The 12,979-nt window shown below is 37.0% G+C and overlaps 1 protein-coding gene across 4 annotated transcripts in view; it reads left to right on the top strand.

Annotated features, from left to right (window-relative positions):
• The window catches only part of ARFGAP3 (ARF GTPase activating protein 3), an 80,087-nt gene that overhangs the window by 26,965 nt on the left and 40,143 nt on the right, over positions 1-12,979 (top strand). For 2 of the 4 annotated variants that reach the window (XM_077826041.1, XM_077826031.1), the window contains exons 7-10: positions 1,063-1,122; positions 1,358-1,402; positions 4,113-4,159; positions 5,269-5,414. In XM_077826041.1, coding sequence (XP_077682167.1) covers positions 1,063-1,122; positions 1,358-1,402; positions 4,113-4,159; positions 5,269-5,414 — 298 coding nt within the window. The remainder of the gene's footprint in view (positions 1-1,062; positions 1,123-1,357; positions 1,403-4,112; positions 4,160-5,268; positions 5,415-12,979) is intronic. The other 2 variants (XM_077826057.1, XM_077826048.1) reach the window with 1 other exon arrangement.

Raw genomic sequence — 12,979 nt, forward strand, 5'->3', positions numbered from 1 at the left:
TTGTAATAATGTATTTAAACATTTAAAGATATTTTATTATTAGTTAGCAGTTCATAGGCTACTAGTAGATTAAAATTTGATGTTGCTAGGATACTCGAGGGCTTTTTATCATAAATCAAGTAGCAGATTAATTGTCTAAGATTTTATTTTTATTTTACTTCACATTTGTTAAGTGAAATATATGGATAGATTTTTTTTTCCAGTATAGTTTTGTATGTGGATTCACAAAACTATTCTGCTTATGTAAATAAAAAGTATATTGATTTTTGTTCTGTACCATTACAAATCTGAATTCTGTATTTTAAGAATGCAGACAATGACCTGAAACTCAGCCAGAGACTTAAGCACTATTTATATTGAGAACTAAACCTTGTTAGCAGAACTGGCTTTAAATATGATTTAGAAGTGGCTCAGGCTAACTCAGTTTGTCTGGTCTCTGTGAACCAGCCATTACATTTTCTGTTTTCCTACTAAGAGCTGTAAACAGGGAAGGGATTGTTATGCCATGTCCTGCTGCCCAAGAAAAACATGTTAACTTGAATCAGTTTTAAATAGGTTTTTAAAATCAATTCTGTTCAAATGCATTTTTCCTGATTGTATCATTCTGGTTTTCCCATATTTGGTTACATCCTTGCGATAACACACGTGAGCCAAAATTTTCAACCTCTGGTCCCTGGAATTTGCTAATTTTTACTTCTGTATCTTCCAAACATATTTCAGACTTCTAGTTTTCAGGTTTTGTAGTCCAAGACAGACACTGGAATTTTGAGCAGTTACAATCACATACAAATTATCTCAATATCACTAAAATGTCCCTTCTACCTGCTGTTTTGTGAGTCACTGGTAATGTTACTACAGGAGAAATGTAAATTTAACTGCACATCAAGCACTATCATGGCTCTGTGCAAATACAGAAAATTGCAGGGAAATGAAGGGAGAACCAGGTTTAAGAATGTGGGCAGGGAAGTTACCTTAAAAAAAATCTTTTCTGAATACACGACCTGTTCAAAACATCCTAATAAACATACTTCTCTTGTTCTCAATTTTTTTTTACATTTTTAGGTGAACCAGACCACGGACCAAGTGTTGATTGCCTTAGTGTCTCACCAAAAGCTGCATTAGGTAATGGCCCTAAACAGATAGATGAACAATATATTTTATTCCAGTACATGTTGTTAAAGAAAATGTTGGGTTGGGAAGAAATGTGCAAGTCTTACTTTAATATTTATGCACATGGGCTACTGAAACAGATTAACTTGTAATATAACATGTTAATACAGCTGTTTCTGTTAAACAATGTATGACACTTAAAAAGTGATTTTTACTCAGTGCTTTTTGTTTTTATTTCTCATTTTAGCCGAGTTGCTGAATTTAAATGCTGCAGGCATCGCACCTAACAAAGGTGATCATTAATGTTTTAGACCTCCTGTTGGGCTGCTTCAGGTTCCACACTTAAGCACACAGGTGGAATAGAGCATTGTACTGTGATTCATGGCCTGCTATTTACATTAAGCAAACACATGTTTCACTAATAGGCTTGTCTGTCTGTCTTGAACATAATTTTTGCTCTCTTTCCAGCAATAATTTTTAGTTTAAAATAATTTTCTAATTTATTGCAGAAAAAGTAATATACATTTTTATCAAGTAGAGTTCATAATTTAAGCAACATTGCAGAGCTGTATCTTACAGCATAAATGAAATAGTTGTAGGGTAATTACTTGAGGTAAACATAAGAAATTCAGTTTTTCAGAAATGGAAGAAAATATTCTCAGAAATATATTATAGTTTTTATGATGATTTTAGTATGTCATTATAAAAATGATGGTATTCACATAGGGGAAAGTGTCTGTCCCTTCATGCTGAGTGAAAATGGCATTCTGATGTCAAGAGTAGAGCAATTATTATTATATAAAATTTTTAATACTATATTTACATGGCACTTCACAAGTATAAAGACATAGTCCTTGTACCAAGGAATTTAAAAGCTAAATAAGTCAGTAATAACAGAAAAGTTACTAGTCGAAATGGACCGTCTTGAAATGGAAAATTTCATTCAGTATATATTTACAGAAAACTTGTATTGCAGTGGAAAGCTATAGTACAAGAGCAAGTGACTCAAACAAATTCTAGCCCAAATCATTCCTCCTAGGTTCACCCATGGAGAGGACTCTGCATACACAGGTCTTTGTGTGTCGTCCCCCCCGCATGTCTCTCTCTGCCCTCCCCCCCGACTCCCATCTCTCTCTCCATTAAAATCTCTCTGTATTTCCGGGGTGCATGTGGAGAGAGAGTGTATGCTGAGAGGGTTGGGGCTGGGGAAGAATGGGGCCCAACCAGAGGCATACACATTGTCCAGCCCCATGTAGCTTAGGCAAAAAAGATAATATAGACCATGCTACCAGGGAGAGAGAGAAGAGGATGCTGGAGGCTTGAGCTAGTGCGGAAGCACTAGGTTTTGTGTGGATGGATTGGCTCTTGTGGATCACTGAGTCTGCCACGTTTACAGGAGTTGTTCCTGTGACTTATCCCCCCAGCAGAAACAATATTCTCTTCCCCCAACCCTGGAAGGGATGATCCAGGCTAGTATCTTTAAAGTTGGGTTTGTTTATGAATTGGAAATTAGTCTAGAGTATAGGAAAGGCATATTCATCCTCCCATCCAAATATATCTGAGTGTCCTCATTATTGAGTGATGCAGATTCTGCTGCAGATTTATACATAGAAAAATACTAGGCAAAAATAACTTCATTAAAAAAAATCTTCACAGCATTATTTGGAGCTGGAGATAGGTCTGTAGCTAATAAAACGTTGAAACAGCAACTATGTAATAAAACATGGCACACCTTCCAAAAGTTAAATCTTTTGGGTACGTATAACTGGAGCTAGAGAGATCATACCTGCACTTGTTCTGATTGAACTAGTGCACTAAAAATAGCAGCATAGCCACGGCTGCATGAGCAGCAGGACAGGCTAGCTGGTCCGAGTGCATACCTAGAGTTTCAGACATCTACACAAGCAGTAAATTACACCTCCAGCTCCAATGTCCTTATAGTAAATGCAAGTTATTATGAAGGTACTATTATTATACTGAGATTTGAAGTCTTTGGTCAAAGTGAGTTTCAGTTCGTACTTGGAAATTATTTGTTAGTACTTAGTTAAGTTTAAGGAAGAGTAGTATGCCTTAGGGTACATGTTTTTCATATTTCAAGGAATATGTGCCACAGAATTAAAATAAATGCCTTTACATTTATATTGAACACTGAAAGACCACCTGTTGCCTATAATTCTCTGTCATGTAAGATGGCTTCCAATTAATTTAGAGCTTAAACAAATTTCACAGTGTACACAAACATTCATTGGAAATTCAGATTATTATAGTGAGAATAATCTGAAATTTCCTATTATGAAAGTTATATGCTTTGGCTTAATGTGTCAGTCACTGTGAAAGAGTACAAAATTTTCTTCACTCTGTTTTATTAAAGTCTTATGAACAAAAATCTACTTTTTAGGGATTTGATGGACGTTATGCAAAGTAACTTCACTTCATTTCCACACCTCAAAATTTAGTATTAACACTATGGTTGAAGTTTTCAAACCTTAGGTGCCTAAAGTTAGATTCCTAAATTGATATTTATGCACTTAAATAAAAACAGTTAAATGAGCACTCTAAAAAAGTAAGTTTAAAAAGGCGTTTAAATATAGATTATAAATCACCTAATTTTCAGAAAGGTTGAGCATCCACAAAACCCGGTGATGTCCACAGGAGTTATATATGTATGGCCACTGTTAGAGACAAGATACTGAACTAGGTGAACCTTGAGTCTGATCCGGTTTGACAAATCCTTTGCTCCTATTTAGGAGTCTGATTTTAGGCACCCAGGTTTGAAAATTTAACCATAAATTGTAAACACTTACAAACAGGAAAACAAGATACATCAAACATTAAAGTATAGTGATTCAGCTAATTTCTTCATATAGAAACTGCAGTATTCTAAACCAGCAGAATGAACTGCAAAACTTATCATTCAAGACTTAAATTGTGGAAATATGCATCTGCAAGTATTGGATAAATGTAAAGTTATATGCCAAAGTAATGGTTGTTAATTTTTGCAGAGGGCACCTCCATTATAAAAAAGAAGCAAAATCAAGCGAAAAAGGGGGTAAGTTTTGTAATTAATACATATTTTGGCCTATATCATTTTTTAGAATTTTAAAAGTATTTAAGCAGCAATACAGAATTTTTTTATCTAAGTGGTTTGTGCAATGACTGTTTTGTATCAGCAACAATATGCATCACTAAAACAAATAAGAAAATCTGAACTATGACAAAATATCCAACAACCTTATAAACAAAATGGTCTTCTAAACTCTTGTTCAGATGCATTTGTTTCAATGTTTACTAGTAGTAGTATTATAGGGTGGAGTACTTTATCATCTATAAGTCATTTTCTGATTTCATACTATAATACTGAGCACTTACTGAATCTGGATGTACATATGCAATTAACTGAATTCAGTAGACATTTCGTATACATACCCAAGAGCAGAATTTACTTTGTGTATGTATTTTATCATGTTCATGGTTTCAATTACATTTAACATTTGCCCCAAATCCTGCAAATCGCTGTACGCAAGTGCACCGCCATTGAAGCCAGTAGAGCTGTACTTCGGCTCATAGGTATATCTGCATTAAGTGAATTAGATGAGCAGGGCCTAAGACTTTTTATGACAGTACTTTTTATGTTAAAAATAGCTTTACCTCCCCTCCCCTCCCCCCCCCCCCAAAAAAAAAAAAAAAAGCCTTCTGTTCTGTGTACTTCAGGGTTTTTTTTTAATGGATACAGATAAATTTAATGCAAAAACTAACAATGAAATGTTAAGGTTGAGAAATTAAATATATGAGAGCTAGGAAATTGCATGTAAGCTCCTATCCCAATAACAGCTGAGTCTCCTTTATATTTTATGGTGTTCAGTATAGAATTTATCACAATAGTAACAAGGTCTGACAAACTGCAGGATGTTCACCAGGCTGTAATTGCTGTTTGGGAGACTAAATAAGTTCCTGAAAATCAAAGGGGGGCCGAGAGCAGCTTTTAGGAACATATTGTATGGTCTTCTCCACTCTGAATTTTTATTACTGATACCAGATTCTGTGGAATCAGGTACAGTACTTGATTCTTTTATCAAAAATATACTAAACCATAGGACAGTTAATATAGTTACCTATAGATATAAAGCCTTTCTTTTTTTTTTTCTTTTTAAAATAAAGCTTGGTGCCAAAAAAGGTGGCTTGGGAGCCCAGAAGGTGAGCAGCAAGAGTTTTAATGAGATTGAAAAGCAAGCACAAGCTGTAGATAAAATGAAGGAACAGGAAGATCTACATGTCAGTAAGAGAACTGAGAGGGAAGAACCATTGTAAGTATGAATTACTTATGAAATACTTATACAAGATAAAACACAACAGTTACTTTGTTAGATTTATCTATTAACATTTTGAATAACACCAAGTACTATTTGGTGCAAATAAAGCTTCAGTTGATGTTTGTATTTTACTGAAATAATGTAGCTTATATGAGTTGAAAAGTAACTTGCAGAAAGCTGTGTTTAAAAATAATACCAACAACATGAGAAACTTTTTTTGGCAATAGTGAAGAAATACAATGAAACACCATTTCCTGTTTCATCTTCTATTAAAAGCAAGGAATAGTTTGAGTACTGTTACCTGTACAAATCCATGATCGAGTGTGTCAGGCACATCCTATATCTTTATCAGAACCTTCTAAAATACTTTTGCCTGTGGGTTGCCTCATGTGTATTCCATAGGTAATGATCATTGAGACCCAAAGCTATATAAGGAGTTATGTACCCATCCTGTCCCTTGGTTCTTTCCAGTTGAAACCTCTGTAGCTTCTTCCTGCAGATTTCAGATGGCTATATGTTTTTCTTTCATTATTTCTAGTTTTATGGTCATTCTCAACAAAGTTAAATATATTTAGCAGTTGACTTGTATATTTAGCAGTAAACATGTACTGTTGCAAAATGAAGTCCTCCTTTTCCTGGAGCCAAGGGCGCCCTCCTTCAAAAACCCATTGGGAGTTCCCCAGGTTGTTTGTAGCCTATGGGGGTCATCCAGAATTCAAATTACCACTTACATAGGGCTTGTCTTTGCTGCAGTGTAGCCCAAGATATATCTCAAGTGTTATCCCTAACCCCGTTCCCATCCGCACGCAGAAATCTCTAGCTCAAGTTTAGTGGTGCTTTAAACTCAGATTTTGCTGTCCCATCAGGGTATGTTTACACTGCAGCTAGAAACAAACCTCCCAGTGTGGATAGATAGACAGGAATTACTATTTATCTATGGAGCTTGAGTTAGCACACTAAAAATAGCAGTATAATTGTTGTGGCTTGGGCTTTCAAGTCCACTTGACTCCCTGAGTCTGAGCTCGAGAGGCTAGCCCAAGTTGCTGCAGGAGCTGTGATGTCCACAGTGCTATTTTTAGTGTGCAGCTCACACCACTAGCATAGGTCTACCCTGGCCGGGGTGGATTTGATTTAAATCACTAGTCAGGAAGACTTGATTTAATCATGGATTTCTTCATAAAAGTGCATTCTTGTTGGATGTTATAACCTTGATACATATTCTTCACAACTCAGAGATAGATATAGATGTAGGTTTCAATTTTAGAAGGTACACACTATACATTTTTAAGTGATTTATTTTGAAAACTTTTCAGATTAGTTTTACAGCTATATCAGGAAAATGAATGATTTTTTTTGGTTATTTAATTTACCAAAGGTAATTGAAGCAGATATTTATGAAGTCATTGGGAGGTGAACTATCTCCAATTCAACAGGTTAATCATTAATATTTGAAGGATTTTCTTGTCATGCTGTATTAGGAGGAGAACATCACCAGACAGACATTTAAATTGTTTTATTTAACTAAAACAACATTATGTATTCTGGATTTTTTTTTTCAACAGCAAACATAGAATATTTTAACAAAACAAGCATTTGAATTTAGTTAAACATTCAAGTTTTTTAAAATCAGGTTTGTTTTTGTTAAAATTGTTTAAGTAAAATAGTGAAATGAAATATATTTTAAAAAAAAATTAAATCGACAATGTCAGCCAGGTGAACATGAGAAACTTAAAATATTGGCTTCTGCAGCTAACTCAGTCATCTTCATCTTCATTTTCCTGTTTGTTCATAATCTGGAAAAGAAAAAAAGCTTTCCTGCTTTTTCAGGTCCCAAATGATTTCTCAGTTTGGAATAAATTAGTCCAAAGGAAGAAAATATCTTTCTATGCCGGCAAAAGACGCTACTGCTGTTAAAAGTGAGATTATCACTTCAACAGTCTCTGAATCCAAGTGCTTACGTGACTTTCACCAGTTCATTGGTGTGACTTTCTTTAAAACATCATCAACAAACATATTTCTTGAATGGTTCACCCTTAGCTCTGAAGTTTATTATAGTTGGCATTGTGGAGGGATGATTGCTGGATGTCCATGTCCTAGCCAACTCCTCTTCTTGAGCAGTTAAGGTTTGACCTTGGTACCGAGTATTGAGAATATTTGCAAGAAAATGAGCTGGAGATAGTGCTTGTCCCATTCGTTTTTTTTAATGCTTGTATTTTAAGATCTCACTCAGTTCCTTCCAAATTTCAACAGCGTCAGCAATAAAACAGCTATTTCTCTGCATTTTGTTCAAGGCTACAGAAATAGGCTTCAGGGTACTCGGCATGTGTTCAACATTTCTCTTTAGCACAGTGTTGAGAACTTTGTGAAAGTGCCATCTATTTTTTCACGATTTTGTTCACAAACTGTCATGCGGTTAGTCCAGTTCTTGATATAGTGCTCAAAACAGTTCACTACTGAGTTTCATGGCACATCTTGTGGGAGAGTTAGCTTGATTCCTCCCACTTTTTTCAGAGCAGCTGCTCCAAAGTGGTTGTTATGGAAGTATTTTGCAATTTCAACAACGTTAGCCTTTATTTCTGGAACACTGAAATCTTTGGCTAGGAGGTGCATCAAATGAGCACTGCAACCGTATGTTATTAGCTTGGGACTCTTCTAAATTTCTTTTTATCTTGGTTACATTTGCAACATTGTCTGTGACCAAGTTGCGTACTAGACATTTGAATTTTTTTTTCACAGTTTGTTATAACTTTTTTCTTGTAAGTATTCTGCTGTGTGCATTTCCTGATGTATCAATTGTTTCTGTAAGGGAGACGTTCCCTTCTTCTGTTGTCACACAAGCACATCCAACAGGATCATTGTGGACATTGCTCCACCCATCAAGACTCAGGTTAACAATTTCACCCTCTAGACCTTTTGCACACTGCTCAATTTCTCTTTCATACACTTTATCCATACAATTTGCCTGTGACATCTGCTCTATTGTATGGACCGTATCCTGGTCTTAATGACTGAACCATGTTAATTAAGTGTGGGTTCTCAATCATACGGAAAGGAGAGTTTGTTGCATAAACAAACCGGGCAATTTTTTATCAATTACCTCTCTATGTAATCTGCTGGTTCTTATCACAAACTTATCTATGGCAGTTTCTGGATGATGGAATTGTTTTTCTTTTTGCTAAAGGTGATAGCCACAGTATATGTGACATACATGATGTGACTGAAATACTATCATTGGCAGCTAACTCTGAAACTATAGAAAATGATGGTGATCTTGAAGGTGGATAGTCTTCAGAATCCCGTGTGTTGAGGATGGATTCTCCTAAACAAAATAAGTCAATGCAGTTATTTAATTATTATTACCATACTGCTCATTTAGTATTACTCATTGCATTCACAGACACTCAGTACTACTTTAAAGGTGAAATTGTAAAAGGAAGTTCTGCCTGTTTCGGCTATTTATTTTTAATCACAACTGCATCTAAAGTGATAGTATATAGAATAACCACTATATTCTTTGGTCAAACATGAAAATTCAAGAATAGTCCAGAAGGAAGACAGGCAGTCCTTAAGAAAGAATTATGAAATAAAAAAGTTTACCAACCTGCAGATCTTGCATGTTCAGACATGTTCCTTTCATCATCTTCAACGCAGCTTCCTCCTGAAAAGGAACACTTCTCATGATGATGTTTCATGGGTTGTTTTGGGCAACCGGGCCTTGCATTTCTTTGTTGCACTCTTTTCATTTTACGTGCATGCCTGTCTTACCCACAGGTAGAGGAACTTCATTAAAATAATGCCAAACTGGGTCTCTTTTACGGCCTGCTGCCATTATAGGTTTTCCCTTCTAGCAACAGAATGGTATGGTAGATCTCAAATCAATGAAGGCCATGCTCAGAAAGACCTCAAGACTTCTGGAATATTCTGCTCAAACAGGTTTCAGAGTAGCAGCCGTGTTAGTCTGTATTTGCAAAAAGAAAAGGAATACTTGTGGCACCTTAGAGACTAACAAATTTATTTGAGCATAAGCTTTCTTGAGGTACAGCTGCATCCAGTGAAGTGAGCTGTAGCTCACGAAAGCTTATGCTCAAATAAATTTGTTAGTCTCTAAGGTGCCACAAGTACTCCTTTTTTTTCTGCTCAGTTTCACTTTTGTTTCTACTGCCTGTCCCTCCCTTCTCACATTTCTCTCCAGACTTCTTCTCCTTGTCCAGAACTTTTCCGCCCCCAACAATCTTGTATTCATTGAACTTTCTGAAACTTTGCACTTTTAGAGAGAGGTAAGGGATTGACTCTGTGTACACAAATTTGCAGAGGGACAATAGCGTTATTTCTTACCTTTATATACTGTCTGTCTATCAACACACACACACATTTTTGCTGTTATAACAAGCATGTTGTTTCTGGAGACACAAATCCACAGTTTGAGAACTGCAAAACTAAGCATCTCTGATAGTATCTTCTAGACCGGGGTGGGCAAACTTAACATCTGAGTGGGGAAATTGCATGCAGGACCATGAATGTAGGGCTGGGGTAGGGGATTGGAGTGTGGGAGGTGGTGTGGTGTGCAGGAAGGGGCTCAGGGTAGGGCAAGGGGTTGGGGTGGAAGAGGGGTGTGGAGTGCTGGAGGGGACTTAGGACAGAGGTGTAGGGAAGGGTGTGGAGTGCAGGAGGGGGCTCAGGGCAAGGGGTTGGGTGCGGGGTGCAGGAGGGGTTTGGGCTGTGGGCTCCAGCCCGGCGCCCCTTACCTGGAGCGGCTCCAGGGTGGCAGTGATGCGCACCGTTGCTAAAGCAGGCTTCCTGCCTGCCCTGGCCCCGTGCTGCTTCCGGAAGCAGCTGGCACAACGTCCCTGTGGCCCCGGGTGGGGGCAGAGAGCTCCTTGTGCTGCCCTCACCTGCGGGTATCTCCCTCGAAGCTCCCATTGGCTACAGTTCCCCATTCCTGAACGGGAGCTGTAGGGGGGGCAGTGCCTGCAGGCGAGGACGGCGTGCGGAGCCCTCTGCTGCCCCCCTCACTCCCTCCAGGGACTGCAGGGACGTGGTGCTGGCTGCTTCTGGAAATGGCGTGGGGCCAAAGCTGGCCTCAAGGTGTAGTTTGCCCACCCCTGTTTTAGACTGAGCACTGAGTCCAATTGTGTAGATAGAAAGATTAACCTAAATAATCTATGCAGAAGCCCCTGGAATCCCATAAAATTGGGTCCCTTATCCATGAACTATTGGAACTCATTTGCAAAACTTTTCTTAAACATTATATGAATATATTGTCTCATACTATAGAATTAGAATTTATAATCCCTTATTCCATAATGAGATATCTTTGAGCTATAATGTATCTTTATCTTTAGATAGGTTTTTTCCTCAAAAAGCATTTTGTCAAAAAAATCTGATTTAAATAAAAAATATCCAATTTTTTTTTTTTTAAATCATTGATTTTTATCCATCCTGACCCTGGCTGGGAGGCTTACTACTGGCTGCAATATAAACATACCTTCAGAGGGTATTTGTTGTGAAGCTCATGTAATGCTGATGCTTGAGCTAGTAATGCATTGGGGATGCAGCTACAGGCTACAAGCTTGAGTTAGCACAACTTGTTAGATGCCAATCCAATCACTCGGTGTCGCTCAAGTATTATGCCACAGTGTGCCAGCTCGGACTTGAGCTTTGTTAACTTGAGTGTAATAACTTGAGCTAACCGTTTTAGTGAAGACAGACACACAGTGTTATCACTTTGTTTCCAAACTTATAATCTTGCACTGGATCTTCGCTCCCATGGGCTTTAGGGCACATTCTACTATCTTTAAGGCAACTACTGAATTTTGTCTCAGAAACATCCCTATGATAGATAATAGAGCTGCTACCTGGTGCTCTGTCCATAACTAAGAAGCATGAATCTCTGTATATGTCTTCTAGTTTTGATAATGAATTTGGAAGACTCATTATATTTTTATTTAGTTATCTCTTCCTCAGGGCCAGTATTACTGCTTGCCAATCTCCAAGTGTGACTCTGTGAAGATGGTACTTAATGAAGGAAAACAGGCTACACATCTGTTAATGAGGTTCTTTAGATGATTGCCTTCACAGATCTGTAGGACCCATGCTGAGTTTCTACTTCTGTGGAGTCTAGGTAATGGAAGGATTGGAGGGACAGGGCTGAGGCTTTGGCCCAAAGAGCTTGAAACAGTGAGGAAGCATACATGTGACCCTCGTGGCCAGAACCCCCTAGAAACTTGTGGCAAAAAGTGTGGGGTGCACACACATGCCCCAAATATGTGGATCTTTGTAGGCAATCTTGTCTCACCCAGTTATAGGCAAGTCTTCTGTTTTTTTTCCTTAAAATGCTTACTCTTTGATTTGTAACCTCTAGGTGGCAGTGCATACAAAATTTAGAGAAGCATGAATATACTTTAACTCACACGGGGCTCCAAACAATATCTCTGCTGAGTTTAATTTAAAAATTTGGAAAAATTCAATAGGACTTCATAAAATAGCTACAATGTAAACATTGCTTTCAACTCACAAAAGTTTTGAGGAAAAACCTGTACTCTTTTTTAAATGTAGTGCATAATTTAAAACTCTTGTGTACAAGATTTCTAGGGTTTTAATCCTTTCTGTCCTTCTGTTCTTATTGCCCTCTGCAATAGAGTGGATAAGTGGACTTATTCAGAGCCATCAACATGCTATTTATTTTAACCAGAAGCAGATCTGAAGGTTTGATGTTGCTAAAATATCCTTGATAAACTGTGCTCTTCAGCTCAGTCCTTAAAATCTTGGTTGGTTGGTCTTTTAAAAATTAAAGTCTAGTAGAAGTTTCAAATTGAACTTGGCACAACCAGTTTCAGTTGCCCTATAATAGAGCCTGCTGTAAATGGGGGAATTAATAAGAACTTAATATACTTGCCTGAAAGATATGCCCTGGTTTGAAGACACGTATTTTTCTTATTTTCTTGGTTTCATTAATGCTGTCACAGAGATGTAACAGTAAGTCTTTTTTATTTATAATTGCAAAAGTCAAAATGCATGTTTTTAAAAGTGAAAGTTTTCTCAGCATGTAAAAACATGCATGGCTTCAGAATGGATAATTCCAAGAAAAAGCTCCCTTCGGTTACGTTTACTTCTAATGCAGTTTTTTTATTTCTTTTGTTATATATCCATTTGCCTAACTATCATAACTGCTTTAATTTCTATTGACTGTTATTTATACACCTTTTTCATGTCTTCCATTATGGAACACTTTATTCAGTGAATTGTAGACTTAAAGGAGTACATGAAGGCTTAAGAAACTTGCTTTCCTTTATAGATCACCTTCAACTTAGTGATTTTTGGCCATTTTTTCAGATTTACTTTTGTGCATATTGACTTTTCTGGGATATATATGTCCATATACAGTTTTAAAAAGAGTTAAATTTAAATGTTAAAATGTTAAGGTAAGGTTGACTTTTTAGTTTTAGCTAATGTACTTGTGGAGAGAAAGTGACAGTAATCAAATGTTTAAGATTGTTTTCTCTCTGAGAGATGTATGTAAATATCTCACTGTTAGAACTAGTAGGTTTTATATATTTGTT

The sequence above is a fragment of the Eretmochelys imbricata genome, chromosome 1 (assembly GCF_965152235.1).
Source record: "Eretmochelys imbricata isolate rEreImb1 chromosome 1, rEreImb1.hap1, whole genome shotgun sequence".
NCBI classification, from domain to species: Eukaryota; Metazoa; Chordata; order Testudines; family Cheloniidae; genus Eretmochelys; species Eretmochelys imbricata.